Source organism: Arachis hypogaea, chromosome 6, assembly GCF_003086295.3.
Source record: "Arachis hypogaea cultivar Tifrunner chromosome 6, arahy.Tifrunner.gnm2.J5K5, whole genome shotgun sequence".
In the NCBI taxonomy this organism is placed as follows: domain Eukaryota; kingdom Viridiplantae; phylum Streptophyta; class Magnoliopsida; order Fabales; family Fabaceae; genus Arachis; species Arachis hypogaea.
In genome coordinates this window covers 94946709-94966318 of record NC_092041.1, presented here as the reverse complement: position 1 = coordinate 94966318, position 19610 = coordinate 94946709, and the positions used below count along the sequence as shown (strand labels likewise).

Genomic DNA, 19610 nt, shown 5'->3' with positions numbered 1-19610 from the left:
AGTTTTGCTGGGAGGTGTGTGACCGGACTGTATTTCTGGCAGTTGTCACAGGTTTTGACTTTTGTTTTACAATCTTGTTGCAATGTCGGCCAGTAGAAACCAGCTCGGAGGATTTTGGAAGACAGGCTCCTACCTCCAAGGTGTGTACCACAAATACCTTCGTGTTCCTCGGCTAGCGCAAGATCGGCTTCTGATCTGCAGAGACATTTTAGTAAAGGATGATAGAATCCTCGTTTATATAGGCAATTGTTATATATAGTAAAAAACAAAGCTTGCCAACGAAAGTGTCGAATGTTTTCAACTTCGACTGGCTAGTTCTCTATCTGAAGATAGCTATGTATGGTGTTCTCTAGTCTGCGTCCTGTGTAACACTTAGAACTTCTGTTAATTGTATAATGGGTTTAATTAGCGTAGATTGGTGAAGGGAGGAATTATTTGTTTGAGTGCTGGCGAGCTTAGATAGGTGTTAGCTCTGCTATTGTCCTCCCGAGGTATATGTTCAATGTCACATTTATGAAATTTTGAAAGTAAGGTTTAAAAAATTGCAAGGTATTTAGATAATAAAGGATTCTTAACCTAGTATAACTCGTTTACCTGCTGAACGATGAGCAGGGAATCACAATATACCTTAAGCTCGTCGATGTTGAGATCGGCTGCGAGTTTGAGCCCAGCAATAAGAGCTTCATACTCACTTTGGTTGTTACTTGCCTTGAAGGAAAAGTGTAGTGATTGTTCGATGACATTACCATTTTCATCGTCTAGTATGATTCCAGCTCTACACCCGTGTGGGTTAGAGGAGCCATCAACATATAAAGACCATTCGGGTGAATTTTCGGTTGCGTCTGAGACTGTGAATTTGGCAATGAAATCGGCCAAGAATTGAGATTTGATGGATGATCAGCCTTTGTATCTGATATCAAACTTGGACAGCTCCACCAACCATTTTACTAGTCGGCCAGCTAGTTCTGGTTTTTGAAGGACTTGTCGCAAGGGTTGATCTGTTCGGACATAGATGACATGACTTTGGAAATATGGCCGAAGTCTTCGTGCCGAGAAAACCAAAGCCAAAGCTAGCCTCTCAATGCTCGGATAGCGAAGTTTTGCATTCTGAAGTGTTTTGCTGGTGAAGTAGATCGGCAATTGCTGATTTCACCTTTCTGCAATAAGAGCGGAGCTTATAGCCCAGTTAGTTACAGATAAATATAAAAAAAGTGGTTCCCCTTGAAGATGTGTTTGTAAAATTGGTAGTTTTAAAAGAGTTTCTTTGATAGTTGTGAGTACTTGTTCACATTCATCGGTCCAATGGAATGCCTTTTTCTTTTTTAAAGTTTGGAAAAAACATAAAGATTTAGAAGCTAGGCAAGGTAAGAATCTAGAGAGTGCAGCAAGTCTTCCTGTTAGCTGTTGGAATTCTTTGATAGTTTGTGGGCTCGTCATATCCACAACAGCTCAGCACTTTTCTGGATTTGATTCAATACCTCGGCTGGTGAGCATGAAGCCGAGAAATTTGCCACTTTGTACTCCAAAGGCGCACTTCTCGGGATTTAACCGCATGTTGTATTTTCGGATTTGACAGAAGATTTCTGTGAGGTCATCAAGCTAGTTGTTGCCAATCTTCGTTTTATCAACCATATCGTCAACGTAGACCTCAATGTTCCTGCCGATCTGTTGGGCAAATACTTTCTCCATTAGGCGTTGATATGTTGCACCTGCATTCTTAAGGCCAAATGGCATGACTTTATAACAGTAGTTTCCATATTCAGTAATAAAAGCTATCTTACTTTGATTGGATGGATGCATTTGAATCTGGTTGTAGTCAGAGTATGCATCCATAAAGCTATGTTTTTCATAATCAGAAGCATTGTCAACTAAACAATCAATAGATAGTAAGGGATAAGAGTATTTTGGGCATGCTTTGTTGAGATCAGTGAAATCAACACACATGCGCCATTTACCATTATGCTTTTTGACCAGGCCGACATTCGCCAACCATGTTGTGAACCTGATTTCTTGAGTGAAGCCAGCATTGATGAGCTTCTTGGTTTCTTCCAAAGAGGCTTTTTGCAGTCATGGCCGAGGTTTCACTTTTTTTGTGCTATAGGTCGGACAAACGGATCCAATGCCATTTTGTGGGATATGACGGATGGGTCAATTCCTGGCATGTCAACTGGGGTCCAAGCAAACAAGTCGGCATTTTGTTGTAGGAATGCACGGAATAAGGCCTTCTCTTCTGAGCTTAGTGTGGATCCCACGTAAGTGAACTTTTCCGAGCTATCTGCAAAATAGATTTTATGCAGGTCTTTGGTCGGGGTTGGTCATTTGAGGATTCCTGCCCTGGGATCAAGGTCAGCCAGGACTGGTAGCTCGTCTTAGATGCTGATGTTGTGCACACAAGCTTGATTACTTTGGTTAGGTTTTTTAAAACTATTGTTGTAGCATTCTCTGGCCTCTCAGGCATCACTGTGAATAGTTGCAATTGTATTACCCTGCAAAGGGAACTTAACACAGAGATGAATTGTAGAAACAATAGCGTCGAACCTATTTGAAAAAGGTCGGCCAAGTATCAAACTGTAAGGACTAAGACAGTCAATGACTAAGTATTGAATATCTGAAGTTTTTGATAAAGAGAACCTCACCAAGTGTGGTTTGGAACCACACCGAGCCTATAACCGGGACCCTCTAACCTGAGAAACCAACCAGGACTCCAGTGGAAGGTTAGAGGATGTTGTTGCTCAGCTTCATCTTCTGAAATGTGGAGTAAAAAAGAACATCGACACTACTCCCAGGGTCCAGTAAAACCTTTTTATCTAGGAGGTTGCCGAGCTGTGGGGAGATCACAACGGGGTCATCTAGATTTGTTACGTTTGTGTTGAAGTCGGAGTCCTGGAATGTCATTTGAGGGAAGTATGGAGGTATCTGATGATGATTTTGACTAGCTTCTATTGAAAGCATAGCTCGGTAAGACCGCTTTCTTGCCGAGCTTGTAGCACCTCCACCTGCAAAACCTTCGAAAATACAGTTGATGATACGTCTCGGTTGGTCGGGAGGGTTGGTGTTCGGTCTTTCTTTATATCGGCTATGTTGTGCTGCCGAGCTTTGGTCACCAGGGGGAGGTGCGCGTCGTTGTATATGGCTGCTAATATACTTGTCTAGATGACCTTGCCGAGCTAATCGTTCCAAAAGGTCTTTGGCGATGACACACTCGTCAGTGGTGTGTCCGTGCTTTTGATGAAAAGTACAATATTTTGATCTGTCTGCACCTTTTGAATATGGATAGTTGCTGGCTTTTCGTGGTGGCTTGATCAACTTTGAATTCAAGATTTCTTTGATGATGTCGTCACGTTTGGTGTTGAACTGAGTATAAGATTCATATCGGGGAGTTGGCTTGAAGTTTTTCTTGCTATCTCGTGCTTTATCGTCTTCTCTGTATTGTGGTCTCTCTATTTTTTGAGCTTGTCGGAGTTCTTCAATGTCAATCTGACCTTTCGCCTTTTCACAAAACTCGGCTATAGTTTTAGGTTTGGCCACAGCAATATTTTCCTGGAATTTTCCTGGTCGGAGTCCGCTTTTGATGGCGTGTAGTTCCACCTCAGGATGGAGATCTGGTATACGCATAGCTATTTTTGTGAAGCGAGTCGTGTAATCTCTTAGGCTTTCGTGCTGATCTTGTTTGATTGTGTTCAGGTAATTAGAATCATGTAGATAGATTGCTGATCCTACAAAGTGCTCCTCAAACGGCTTTGATAGGTCTCGGAAACGAGAAATAGAACATGCAAGCAAAGAAAAAAAACCAATCAAGTGCAGGACCGTCTAAGTAAGATGGAAAACAACGACATAAAACTTTATCGGATGCACCATTTACTATCATTATGGAGGTAAACTTTTTGATGTATTTCTTTGGATCACCTAACCCATCATATGGGGTTAAGGTCGTTGGTAAAGTGAACCTCCTAGGCAACACGAAGTTCATCACCTCGGTCGTGAATGGCCCGGGGGAGTTTTCTATGTTGTCATCTTTGTTTTCCGGCCAAGCTTCCTCATTGTGTTTAGGTTGTTCTTCTTCGTGCCAAGCAGTTTTGGAGACATGCGTTGGCCCTTACTGATGCTCGGCTTCTTCTGTTCGCTCTTGTCGATCATTGTTATTTTCAATTTGAGCATTATTCAGATTAGCAATATGATTTGTCATTCTTTGGTTCTCTTCCGCCATGCGCTGGTTGGCTTGTTGTAACTCGGTCACCATCCGAAAAAGTTCAGATGGCGTAGATGGAAGTTCCTTAGTCATGGCTCTAGGTGAGAACGTCGAGGCCGATGAAATAAAGAAATAATTATATTCTCGGCTCCACGGTAGGCGCCAATTGTTCCTGTATGGATACCTGGAGGGGAGCTCGGCTGTTGGGAATCGGCGCCGAGTTGTTATCTTCGATGCCGATCTATGAGCCTTGGGACAGTTCGAGATTTCCGTCTAGGGAGATGTCCAATCGTGTAGAGTATGAACAAGAAATGGGGAGAGTGTATTTACAAAGGCACTCCAAAACTTAAGTTAGTATTGAGAATTCAATGTGTTCTCTTTAAGATAGAATATCATACCTTTATAGATGAAGTACGATAGGTCAGTTATATTTTTGTTAGTCTCCTAAATTGAAGAGCAATGATTAGGTTTTGATGGGTGATGACGTTACAATGGGCGTTTTGATTTCAGGACATAATTCGTTGAGTCTTGCTGTAACGTAAGATAACGAGCTATAACGTAACTTGCCGAGTAATAACGTAACTTGCTGAGTTATGATTGATAATGCCGAGTTATGATGTTGGATTTGTAACGGGCGGATCATATAGTAATACAAATGGAGAGCTCTTATGCTGACATGGTGCTCATACGTTGAGTTTGAGAATTTATTTGCGTAGGTGTTGTCACTAGAAATTTTTAGAATTTTATTTATAAATTATAAATTATTATTTTCTTAGATTGTTAATTTTTAAATTTTAAATTATGTTTTTTTAGGTTGTTAGATATTTAATTTTTAATATGTTGAACTAATTATTTACTTAGGTGTTGTCACTAGAAATTTTTAAAAGTTATAAATTATTATTTACTTAGGTTGTTATTTTTTAAAATTTTAAGTTATTTGCTCGATATTTTCTCTTTTGAATTTTTAAAATTTTGTTCATAAATTATAAATTATTATTTGTTTTAAGTTGTTACTTTTTAAATTTAAGTAACGTATACAAGTGATAAGATTATGGACACTACCGAGTTACGAAAATTCTCCATTACCATACTCAATTGAGATAGTTTAGCTCGATAAAGATGTGAGTTTCCTACCATTTTTAAAAAATATTAAGTTTATATTTATATTATTGATATTTCAAATGTGTTTATTTATCTCATTTTAATTATTTTTTATTTTTGTTTGTCAATTTTAGGAAGAAAAAATACATCCTTCAATTAAGAAGGCTCTTATATCCCGATTCATGAATTTGTTAAAAGAAGGAATGACGTATCAAATCACATATTTTGGTGTTGGATGCAATGTGAGTAACTTCAAGACTAAACATATCATGAGTATGTGGTGAATTTAAACCATCGGACTAATGTGCACAGATTTCCGAAATCATAAAGTATCCCACAATATAGATTTAATTTTGTGAATTTTGAACATCTCAATTCTTTTGGATTCGATTACATCTATTTGGTTGGTAAATTTATTATTTTAAAAAAAATAAATTTATTGATAAATTTATTTATTTTATCTATTTTTTCTTATCATAATTATTAACAACAAACTCTTTTTATTTTAATCTATTTAAATGTTATTATAAATTAAAAGAATATTTTTTAAAAAATTTAAAATGTTAAAAAGAAAATTGTGAATCGAGTTCCTAAAAATATAATTCGTTTATAAGCAGTTCATTTTGAATTAACTTGGATAATGTGCGAATAAAATATGTTTAAGTTGAATGCGTACAAATTAGTTTATTTGAAATATTTTTTTTAAAAACAAATTAATATTATAATATTAACTTTTTAACTAAATTTTTAAATTTTAGTTAGTTAAGTATAAAAGTATATAATGTATGATAAATTTTCTTGAATTATATAAATATTGGCTAAACAACATGTTAAGATTATCGAATATTATTTTTACTTAATTTATTTAATATAGAATTATTTTTCGTAACTCAAGTTTATAATATTTTATGTTCTTTTAAATTCTAACAATTTTTACTCTTTCTCTTTTTATTTGTTCATCGTTAATATTTTGAAAATTATAACTATTTTTTTGAATAAAAATATTGTTTTTTGTGCTTGAAAGATTTTAATTTATTGAAAAAGTTATTTTTGGTAAATCAATTTGTTTTTAGTAAATAAATTTATTTTTCAATTGGTCTTTATAAAATTAATTAATTTGACACTGATCGTGATTGATCTTTATAAAATTAAAATAATTAATTATTAATTTTTAAATCGTAACTATTTTTTGAAAAATAAGGTTTTTATATATAAATTATATTTGAAATTTTATGAAATTGTTAAAATAGATACGTGATTTGGTACAATTTTATAAGATCGTTAATGTGTTAAATTTTAAAATATAAAATACGTATATAATTTGTTATAATTCTATTGATTGTTAATTTTTTAAGTTATAATTAATTTTTTTAATTATAATTTTAAGTTTTATGTATTTAATTGTTAATAAAAAAAGTATACTTAATATTTAATATTGTATTTTACATAGAAAAATAATAGTGTGTACTTTTTGACAATTATACACAAGAGTTAAATGTTTTTTTGGGTTCTAATAGTAAGGTAGGGGTGGAAAAAGGCTAGGTAGGAGTGGAAAAAAGGCTAGACGGCCTGTCAGGAGCTTGGCCTGTGTTTGGCCTGGTCTGGCCTGACCTATTATAAAATAGGCCTAGACCCAAGCTCTTTTAAAAGTCGTTAATAGGTCAGACTTAGACTCACTAATTAGTCTTATCGGCCTGTCAGGCCTGCCTGAACCTGTTAAAATATAATTAAATATATAAATAATTATTTATTATTAACAAAATTATGAAATATTTTAAATTTATTATATTTTATTATAAATATTTTTGTATATTTTAAATACGTTAAAAGTTTAAATTTTTTATAAATATTAAATATATGACATATTACATATAAATAGTTTTATTAAAAAATAATTTTTTTAAATAATATTTTTATTTTTGTAAAAAAAAATTATTAGGCCTTTTAACAGGCTTCAGGCCAGGTCAGGCTGAATAATAGGTTAGGCCTAATACTTTATAAAGAGCTTATAACAGGCTACAGGCCAGACTCAGGCCAATTAACTGTATGACAGACCAGACCTGTTAAGAGCAAAGCTTGGCCTGGCCTGACCTGTTTCCACCCCTAAATAAGGATGAAACTGTTATTGTCTTATAATTTGCTTGAACGAAGTTATTTAATGAAAATATTCATTCACAACTTTCTCAATTGAAAAAACTATTTATGATGTTATTGGCTGGTATCTAATAACATTAGCAAATCAAATCGTATTTAAAATGTAATTTGGACATTATTAACTGACATGATACTATATAAGAGAAAAAGACGTGAAAAATAACTTATTTCATTATGTCTTTTTTTATATCAAGATTGTATTCTCTTTTTACTTTTATTTCACTATATCCTTTTTTATATCAAGATTGTATTTTTTTTTACTTTTTTATCTGAAAAGATTATTTTACAAAATTCTATGTATGGCACAAAGATTTTCTTCAATCTTAAAGATGAAAATTTTATTCAATTTAAAAATAGGTGTATATGTATTTTTTTAACTCTTAAGTTTAAAACTATGTGTGTTATTTAACGTATTTTTTTGCTTCATTTATCTAGTTTTGTATGATTTGAAGGACCTAAGAATAATATCGGTGAAATTCCAAATAAAGCTACATTCTTAAAAATTTATCAAGGCAAAAATATTGAACATTTAAAGGAATTAGATACTGTAATTTTTTTCTGAAAAAAAAGTTGAAAAAAAAATTTCAATTCGTTGCACATATATTATTTTTATTTATTCATCTTATTTATTTAAGTATATCTTTTAGATTTAAAAACTCAACAAATTTAGCGGATTTAAATCATTAAATTTTTTCTTTTTAGAATATTGTTTGTGTTGTCTTGGCTATTATAAGTCATATTATGGATACTGCAAACTAGTGGTACAACTAATATAAATGCAACAGGTCTACCTATATTTTAAATGTTTATGTTTGTGGTCGTCTCCTTTTATCTATAACTCCAAGATTATTTATTTTTTTTAATTTAAAGTCTAATCACAATGGATTAGATATTGAATAAGTATACATTTACTTTTTTTTATGCTGATTTTTTTTTTATTAAGGAGGTATCGAATAAAGTTTGGTGTCATTGCGATTCTGAAATATATAATAATATAATAATACAAATAGAGATATCTTATGTTAACGTGGCACTTATACGTTGAGTTTGAGAATTTATTTGCTTAAGTGTCGTCACTAGAAATTTCTACAATTTTATTTATAAATTATAACTTATTATTTGCTTAAATTGTTTCCTTTTGAATTTTTAAATACGCCTTTTTAGATTGTTGGGTATTTAGTTCTTAATATTGTTGTACTAATTACTTACTTAGGTGTCGTCATTAAAAATTTTAAAATTTTATTTATAAATTATAACTTATTAGTTGCTTAGGTTGTTACTTTTTAGACTTTTAATACGCTTTCTTAGGTTGTTGGGTATTTAGTTTTTAATATTGTTGAACTAATTATCTGCTTAGGTGTTGTCACTAAAAATTTTTAAAAATTAAAAATTATTATTTATTTGAGTTGTTCACCAGAATAGTTTTTAATATTGTTGAACTAATTATTTGCTTAAGTGTCGTCACTAGAAATTTTTAAATTTTTATTTATAAATTATAAATTATTATTTGCTTAAGTTGTTATTTTTTAATTTTAAGTTATTTGCCTAGGTTGTTTTGCTTAAATTGTCATTTTTTTAATTTTAAGTTATTTGCTTATGTGGTACCTTTTAAATTTTAAGTTATTTATAGATTACTCTTTTTAATTTTTTATGATTGTAGTTACCTCGTATTCCTAAGCTAATAAGTTCACGTAATTATTGTGATTTTTGAAAAACTAAGTTATATTTAAACAAACTAAATAGAAAGATAAGGGAGTCTCTTTAATTTAAAGAGTAATTACCCAAATCAGTCCCTAAAGATTTTAGAATTGAACACTTTCGTCTCCAAGAAAAATTAATACACAGATCAATCTTCAAAGTTTTACTCCGGCGGATAAATCTGTCCCTAATTTATTTTTCGGCAGAGTAATTACCCAGATCAGTCCCCAAAGATTTTAACAACGAACATTTTATTCTAAAAAAAAAACTAATGTACAAATCAATCTCCAATATTTCTCTCTGTTAGACATAATAGTCCTCCGTCTAAAAATAAAATAAAATAAAATAATTATTATTATTAATTGCACAATAATATTGTACTATATTTTTTGGACAAAAATAATAATAAATTTATTCATTAAATTCTTATATAATAATAATAATAATAATAATAAAATTATTAGAGATTATTTTACAAGAAATTCAAAGTTAAAATCATTTGATATAATCAAAAAATGTCCTATGTAAAAAAAATATATGTTTGTATTGAAAAATATGTATTAAAAGAAAATATTTTAATTTGAATTTATATTAAATACATATTTTTTTAATACAAAAATATTTTTTAAAATAGTACATATTTTGATTATATTAAATACAAAAATATCAAATAATTTTAACCTTGAATTTCTTTTAAAATAATCTCTAATAATTTTATTGATTATTATTATTATTATTATTATTATTATTATTATTATTATTATTATTATTATTAATTACATAATAATATTGTACAATAATTTTTTGTATTTCTTAGATAAAAATAATGATAAATTTATTCATTATATATATATATATATATATATATATATATATATATATATATATATATATATATATATATATATAGTCACTCAACAACAACAACAACAACAACAACAATAATAATAATAATAATAATAATAATAATAATAATAATAATAATAATAATAATAATAATAATAATTATTTTATTTTATTTTTGGATGGAGGACTATTATGTCTAACAGAGAAAAACATTGGAAATTGATTTATACATTAATTTTTTTTGGACTAAAATGTCCATTTTTTAAATTTTTGGGGACTAATCTGGGTAATTACTTTGCCAGAAAATAAATTAGGGACTAATTTGTCTGTCGGAGTAAAACCTTGGAGATTGATCTGTGTATTAATTTTTTTTAGGGGCTAAAATGTCCGATTTTAAAATCCTTGGAGACTAATTTGGGTAATTACTCTAATTTAAATTTACAGATGAATTAACTAAGTTCACGTAATCTTTATATTTATCTTTATACTAATACAAATGGGGAGTTTATATGCCAACATAGTGCTTATACGTTCAGTTTGAAAATTTATTTACTTAGGTGTCGTCATTAAAAATTTTTAAAATTATATTTATAAATTATAAATAATTATTTGCTTAGGTTGTTAATTACTTTTCAATTTTAAGTTATTTGTTTAGATTGTTTTAGTTAAGTTATTATTTTTTTAATTTTAAGTTGTTTTACTTAGATACTTATTTTTTAAATTTTAAGTTATTTGCTTAAATTGTTATTTTTTAAATTTTAAATTATTTACATATTATTTTTTATTTTATTATAAATTATTATTTACTTAAGTTGTTACTTTTTAATTTTAAATTATTTACTCATAAATTAAAATTTTTTAAAAGATTAATTTAAACTTATTTTAATTCAAATTTATTCCTAAACTAATAAATTTACATAATTATTGTGATTTATAACTAGTTGTGGATTAGTTTTTATGTAATAACAATAATAATTAGGTTGTTATAATTTTAAATTTTTAAATACTTTTTAAATAAAATCATTCATAATCTAACAATATTAAATAAATAATTCCTAATCTAACAATATTCTTACATTAATTTAAAAAGTGATATCTTGCGTAAATTTATTTATATTTTTTAAACAAAATTAGTTTTATATTTGTCAATTATATATTGTTATATGATAATGAATAAATCAATTATAAGATAGAGAGACTCGAACTTGCGACCTCTTAGACGAGTATGGGAGACTATACCATTTGAGTTATAATCCATTGACAAATATTTGTGTTTGTTAGGATTTATATTTTAAATATATTTATATATTTATTTTATCAGTAAATTTAATTCAAATTCATGTTAAAGTCAATTAAGTTTAGAGAATTTTAGCTATGAGTTAACTATAAAAATATAAGTTATGAGACATGTATAATACAACAATTTAAAGTACATCAATCCCTTTCTTTACATATATCCAAAATTTAAAATTTTTCTACTTTTCTCAATGTCTGGTATTCACAAAAATGAAGAAATCAATCATACAGTTGACAATTTGTGTATACATATATGAGTGATACGGTTATGAACACTATCAAGTTACGAAAATTCTCCATTGTCATACTCAATTGAGATGGTTTGGCTCGATAAAGACGTGGGTTTCCTACCAATTTCTTAAATAATATTAAATTTATATGACTCATATTTTAAATTTATTTGTTTATTCCCATTTAATTATTTTTTATTGTTGTTTATCAATTCTAGAGAGGAAAAATACACGCCTCAGTTAAGAAGGCTCTTCTGTCTCAATTCGTGAATTTACTAAAAGAAGGAATATCTTACCAAATAAAATATTTTGGTGTTGGATTCAATTTGGATAACTTCAAGACTACACATTATGAGTATGTGGTTAATTTAAACCGATGTATCGATGTACACATATTTCTAGAATTATCAAGTATCTCACGATATGGATTTAATTTTTTTATTTTTGACACTCTCAATGTTTCTGGATTCGATTACACCTTGGTTGGTAAGTAATTTATTTATTTTATTGATAATTTCAATTGTATTTTTTTCTTAATAAACTTATTGACAACAAACTTTTTTTTATTTTTAATCCATTCTAGATGTTATTAGATATCTTACTGAAAATGAAAGGAAGATGACTCTTAAAAAGAATAACAAGTCTACCAAATACAATATTATTGAATTAGAGATCGATGATGGGTAATCATATATTTGTTTTTATAAATCTATAAATTTTAATATTGACTTCATTGTATATTTTATTTTATGAATTTAAAATGATTAATTAATTATTAATTTTTTAAATTGTGTTTGAAATTTTAACTTAATTGTTATTTTTTAAATTTTAAAAATATAAAATATGTATATAGTTTGATACTATTTTATTGATGGTTAATTTTTATTTTAACTTAATTGTTAATTTTTAAATTTTAAAAATATAAAATATGTATATAGTTTGATAATATTTTATTAGTGGTTAGTTTTTAAGTTGTAATGGCATGTTAATATTGAAAATATAAATAATAAGCATAATTTACAAAAAAATATTTTTTACGTCATTTGATTTTTATGAATTTAAAATGATTAATTAATTAATTAATAATTTTTTAATTGTGTTTGAAATTTTAACCTAATTGTTAATTTTTATAACTTACAACAAGAGTAGTTCACACCAAAGTTCCTAAATGACATTAAATGTTTGGGAATATCCAATTAAAAGTTGACTTTGAAACTAGAAATTGTTGTAATGCTACTGTGAAATATAGACCAAAACTTTAGGTTTATGCAACGAGATAAGATTAATAGTTAACGAACTTGGTAACAACATAATTGGAGCAGCGATAGTGATTGATAGAAATATTGGAGACAAAGTGTACATTTCAAGAATGAAATTGATTCTTTCAGATTCAGGATTGCCATTTAAGTTTTTACAATGAGCATTAACAAGAGTCAGGGTCAATCATTATCACATGTAGGGCTATACTTGCTAAAATCAGTGGTCACCCATAGACAACTATTTAACATGTTATGATTTATATTTTTGTACAAATATTTACTGGAAATATAACTAATTTATCTATAACTCTGCTTTCAGATTTGAGATGAAATATGTAATAGAGAGTACAACATCATATGCCAATTGCTTTTCTAATGAAATTAGTAAGATACTAGGTTGTCGATGAATTTTTATTAGCCTTTTGGGATGGTTTTAAAGTTTAGTGTAAAATTGACATGCTACTACTAGAGGAAGACTCGAACTTGCAACCACTACTAAAATTTAGACATTTACTAACATTTTTTATCTAACATTTTTAAAAATATTAGTTATACTAATAAAATCATATTTTTAGTAACATTTGTAAAATAAATATTACAAAATATATTTTTTTTAAAAGAAAGAAAAAAGAATTAGATCTAAATGTTACTAAAGTGTAAACATGTGAAAATTGTTAGGAGACAATATCATTTAATCTTTTTCACGTTCTTCAATAGAGAAAACCACTTCCAAGTTCCAAGTTCCAAGTTCTATCACATTCGCATCTCCTTCCTTTACACTTCATCTTCTTCCTCGATCTCAATCGCAATCTGAATCGTTCTCCAAATTCGGATTCTCCTCTCGATTTTGGTAAGCATATGCTCTCTTCTTTAACTTTTTTCTATTCACTCAGTTTTTTAGTTTCTCATCTATTGCTGATTTCGATCCATATCTGCATCATGCATATGTAATTTCTCGTCTCTGGTTCATCCTCTCATTGCTGGCACTGTCATTGCGTCGTCTTCTTCTCGCCTCTGGTTATTTAGTAGTTAGGTTTTAATTAAGTTGTTTATTTGAATTTAGGTTTTGAATTTAGATATAAATGAGTTTAGTTACACTGTCTTTTTAATTACTATTCATCCTGTTTTTCCATTTGACTATAACAATTCTAGTATTTAATTTCGGTTACTCCTTTTAATTTTTGCCATTCCGGATTTTACACAGATTCTGTTTCTGAAAAGCCTTCATGTTTCATATACTATTACTTGTTCTAGTTCTATTTTCATTCATTATTAGTATTATATATGTTTTGGCATTTGAATTATCCTATGATTGAAGATGTTAAAGCAGGGCTAGAACTGCTTGAACTAAGATATTGATGTGTGCTTTGACACTAATATCTCTTGTCATTCCTTCTTTTTTTTCTTCTCTGCATAAAAATATTAGATTCAGAGTTGAATTGTAAAGCAACTTCTTAAAAATAGGATACTAGGAGAATGCAGAAGAACATTCATTCATGATAATTGAATAATTAGGCATTAGTTATTTGATTAGTCTATAGAAATAAAGTGACGTTTAATTGCTTATAATGATTGCTTATAGTCTTTATTCACTTGCTTTTTTTCTTTAATTGCTTAAAGGGATTCAAGAATGTTTCTCAAAGCTTTTGCGTCGACAGCGAGGAGCTCTTCAAATGCTGGCTAACTAATGGAGAGGCAAGATTGCTATATATCATCCCATTTTGATCATGTTTCTTGTGTTGCTTCTGTTCTGTTTTGTCTCACAGCAGAGTAGAAAATTTCCATGATGGCAGTTTTGTTTGACATACACATCTTTCAACATGAATTCCTGAACTCTATATCTTTTACTTGAGTACACATGATCACACATACTACTTCATTGATATTTGCCACCAATACCCAAATTATTCCTACTTCCAAGTTCCGAGTTCTGAGAATCTGACTAATTTGGCTCGAGAGTTGTGCCTGCTGCTCCTAATACCATATTTCACACTCTTCTGAATTTCACCAGTATAGCTTAGATTTCCTGAGTTTCTACCAAGAACTCAGTTTTCTCCATTACTTAATGACATTTAGATATACAATTTGGTTCTATCTAGAACATTGTTATGTCAAGGTTAGATTACCAAGAAGCAGCACTTAAAATTAAACAATAAAGGTCCCTGTGTCTCAAGAATATGTTCTTCTGAGTTGACTGCACTTTTTACTCTTTTTACTTATTATTACTGCAATATGGTCTGCAAATACACAATATTATGGTTTGTAATTAGTTTTGTTAGCGATGATATCAATACACAAATTGAAATTTTTTATTTCCTTGCCCTTTTTGATTTTTGAAATAAAATGTCTACTTTTTATCAAACCCCCTTTTGGAAGGTAACTTATTCATCACGCCTACCAACCTTTTTCTTGTGTCATTATATTTGGAAATTTGAGAAGTATTGCTTGTTGCCCAGTTGAACCCTTTTTCCCAATTGATATATTCCATTAGTTTCTTCCATCCAATTATACATTCGACACTATCTTATTTGAGTATAGGGTTATTCACTAGATTATGTCATTATAGGCATTATTGCATGTGGAATTGTGGATTGAGGGACTTCTACAATCTACCTATTCTAGATTTTTGCTCAAATTACACTCTGTACAAACAGAGATTAATGCTCACAACTCAGGAACCAATGACAGTTCTTTGGTCTGTTTTTAAGATTGTAATTGTGTGTCTGAAGCTGTACCTTGTTGCTTTATTTTAAATCTGCTTTAAATTTGCCAGAAACATACTACTAGCACATCTCTTTTTTAAATGTGCTTTTTTGATGATAAAATTCTTTTCCATGAGAAAAATGAAGCCAAATCAAACCCAAATTATAATTCATGTAAGAGAAATCACCTCTTTTTATCTTTTTTTTTTATCTAAAAGTAGGGAATCACATTATTCTCATTATTAATGCCTCTCAAACTTCAGAATTTGTGGCTTTTGAATAATTATATGGGGAACTGCTGGATAAGGTAAGAATATTAGGATAAATCAATGAGATTCTTCATTGCTATGCTGATTAAAAGTTGGATAAGGTGTGTTTAGAATATGTACCAAAAAAGTCAATTTCGATTATGTTTGTGATTATGCTAACAGCTTCTCTCAATTAGGTCACATATGATACAAATGGGTTTTTGGAGAAGAACAGAGATCCACTGCCATCTGATTCCATTAAATTGTTGTCATCGTGCAGTTGCGAACTACTGCAGTCATTCTCCCAAGTTCTTGACCCGTGTCAACAAACAAATTCCTTACACTTAGGTGCTATGGAGTCAAAAAGACAAAGTGTTGGCACAAAGTTCAAGGTAACCTTGTATTATCGCATGAGCTGACTGTACATTATCGTTACTTGACTAATAGTCACGATTATTATGGAGGATGAATGCTCATGGAAACTATGCTATGTAATATCATAGTAGCATCAGAAGTGTATACTGATAGTAGTAAGTTACTGAATTTCTTTCTTTCTTTCAGGGTCAGCTGTTTAAGTTGATGCATCAGATGGAGAACACCACACACCACTTTATTCGCTGTATAAAGCCCAATGCTAAGCAAGTTCCTGTCATATATGATAAAGACCTTGTCCTGCAACAGCTCAAATGTTGCGGAGTCTTGGAGGTTGTAAGGATTTCGAGGGTTGGATATCCTACTCGAATGACGTATCAAGTGTTTTTATGTACATAGTATCACTTTTTCTTTTCATTTTTATATAGAATGTTTACAGAGTTTAAGCACTATAAGTATTTTTTCTTTTTCCATTTTATTTGCATCACGAAGCAAATTTGTACGATGATTATTGATTAATGAAAGAGGCTATAAAAATTTTATTTTGTGAATTTGTGAATTTAATGAAATATTTCATGTTATAGTAGTTAATTTTATATTATGTCTAATATAAAAAAATAAAAAATAGTATAATATAACTAAAAAAATGTTACTAAAAATCTTTTGTAATATTTTTTAAGTGTTACAAAAAATATCTATGGTAACATTTTTTGAAGTATTACAAAAAATATCTATGGTAACATTTTTTAAGTGTTACAAAAAATATCTATGGTAACATTTTTTAAGTGTTACAAAAAATATCTATGGTAACATTTTTCTAAGTGTTACAAAATATATCTATTGTAACATTTCTTTAAGTGTTACTATGAAAGGTCTATTGTAACATTTCTCATAATATTACTATAGAAGATCTATTGTAACATTTTTATAAAATTTTATTAAATCTTTAGAAAAATGTTAGTAAAACTCTTTAGTAACATAGGGTATATTTAACATTTGTTAAAATGTTACTAATATACATAGCTAACATTTTAATATGATTTGGTAACATTTTTTAAATGTCAGTAAAAGTCAATTATGTAGTAGTGAACATCTTAGATGAGTATGGAAAGACTATACCATTTGAACTATAACTTATTGGTCTATTACAGTTATATATGTTATTACTTTTTCATGTCTCATTCCTTATGATTCAAGAATATTATAGATTTCAAACTGTCCTATTTGCATTTTACTTTGAACAAAAATAAAATATCATACTCAGTATATTTATTATACTAAACTCGAGAAATTTATGATTATAAAATATTATTTTCGATTTACCATGTTAAATTTAAATATAAGCACATGCATCGCACAAATTTAACACTAGTTTACAGTATAAACAAGATAAGACACGATATATATATATATATATATATATATATATATATATATATTTTTTTTTTCCGTCCACATTTAAAGAGCTTTTCACTTCCATTTCTTGTTTTTTTCTTCCACTTTTACCATTTTCTAATCATATTTTTTAATTACTTAAAGAATATGGCGCGCACTTACATAACAGACTGAACGCAACTTGGCACATTACAGGGGCAGCCGACTTTTGAGGTTGGTGTTGTTTTTTGTTTTATGTTTATGTTAAAGAATAAATCTGTTGCCATACTTAGGGTACTTTTATAGAGGTAGTATGCAGTATATGTTATGCAAATGAATATATAGTTAAAAATGGTTTAAATGCTAGAATATGAAGTTAGATATGAATTTGTTTGTTAAATGTTTCTTTAGGTTTGTTTTTCTTTAATTAAGTTATTATTAAGCATATGTTTATTAATTTAATTATTAATTTGGGTTATTAACAATTTTTAGTAAACTTAATTAAGTAGCAAAATGTTTATATTTCTATTTACTAAATATTTAAGTAAATGGTTTTTTCTTAAATTTCTTATTACTTAAACTAAGTTATCAAGTTGATGGTGTATCTGTTGGTTATTCAAGTAAATATTTACACTTAATTTAACTTATGAAGGAGATGCGAAATAAATGTTATTATTCACTATTTAAATAAATAATGTTATTTAAATTGAATAAAATAGATGTTTATTAGTTTGGCTATTAATTATCTTACGAAATATTTTTATTTGCATTATATTATACAGACATTTAAATTAATTATTTTACTAAATATTTTCATTATTTAAGTAAATTTTTTTATTAAAATAAATTTATAATTTAAATATTTGTAGTTATTTGTTAAAATAATTTACTCATAAGTCAAATTAATTCTTTATGTATACGTTCGTCGATAGAATGTTTTACGTTGAAATTCTTATAGCTTTATAGGTTTACGCATTTCTGATTCAGCTTTTTATTATTTACTAGAGGTCTCGCCTACTTCTTTCCAGGAGAGTGAGTGACACACTCCCACCACCGGACACCGTTGTCCTGTACTTGAGGGAGGCTGGGTTCAGCGATACGTTGTCACTCAGGGATTTTGTGTTCGACAACTCTCTGATCATGACATTTGTTGAGTGCTAACATCTAAAGACCCACACCTTTCAATTGCCGTGGGGTGAGTGCATGATCACCCTCTAGGACGTCGGATACCACCTCAAGCTACGCGCTAATGGAGAACCAGTGGGTGGTTGCTTTCATGACTTTCATACATGGTATGAGATTTGGGAGTTGGCTGAGCGACTACTCGGTGCCAGACCTCTTGTACTCCAATAGCATGGAGCGCAGAGGAAGGAATCTTTTTCCCTGGACCTGACATGGCTTTGGAAGCGTGTCCGATAAATGCTGCCTAATACAGATGATTCAACCACCCTTCGACAATATGCGAGGTGCTACATACTGTTGATGATTGGGGCGTTACCTGATGACTGATAAGTCCAACAATCAGGTTCATCTTTAGTGGCTCTCACTACTGGACGACATTCAGAGGTGCCGATCTCTGTCTTGGGGATCTGTAGTGCTAGTATGGACGTACCATTTCCTATGCTCTGCAGCACACTGTTCCCTAAGTGGTATCTACATGAGCAACAGATTTACATGTACCTTATGGTTGTGAGGTAACTGTTTTTAATTTTTGCTACTCCTACTAAAATTCTTTCCTTTTTTATTGGGGTTAAGAACTTATTGTAATAACTATAAAAAATAGTAAACTATATAAAAATAAAACTACATGTGAAAAAAATAGAATTGAAACTGATATTTCATACCACACACAATATTAAATACAAATTAATAATAAAAATAGAGTAGTAAAATGATTAAAAAAATAATTGGAAGAGACAATAGGTAATTTAGATGGAATATTGTGCGAAAATAATGGTGGAGGGTCAGTTTTTTCAGTAGATGGAACATTGTGTGAAAATAGTGGTAGAAGGTTAGTACTTCTAGCAGATGGAATATTGTGTGAAAATGGTGGTGGAAGGCTAGTATTTCTAACAGAAACAAAAAATATTTTTCACAGAACCAAGAGTGAAAGTAGCACAATGATTTCTTTTATTTTGAAG

At 29.4% G+C, this 19610-nt stretch overlaps 1 protein-coding gene and 1 long non-coding RNA gene across 2 annotated transcripts; one reads left to right on the top strand and one right to left on the bottom strand.

Annotated features, from left to right (window-relative positions):
- Positions 1-2715: 2715 nt before the first annotated feature.
- Positions 2716-3615, bottom strand: LOC112805762 (uncharacterized). The gene has a single exon (XM_025848097.1). It carries the CDS (start codon positions 3613-3615, stop codon positions 2716-2718), a length of 900 nt encoding a protein of 299 aa, XP_025703882.1.
- Positions 3616-13484: 9869 nt separating this feature from the next.
- LOC114924188 (uncharacterized) lies at positions 13485-16420 on the top strand. Its single transcript, XR_011861997.1, has 4 exons — positions 13485-13623; positions 14394-14468; positions 15921-16115; positions 16285-16420. It is a non-coding gene; the product is annotated as an uncharacterized lncRNA (long non-coding RNA).
- Positions 16421-19610: the final 3190 nt, after the last annotated feature.

Excerpts from the sequence above, each read along its gene's own strand:
- LOC112805762 (XM_025848097.1), bottom strand. The coding sequence starts at position 3,615 with ATGCGTATACCAGATCTCCATCCTGAGGTGGAACTACACGCCATCAAA.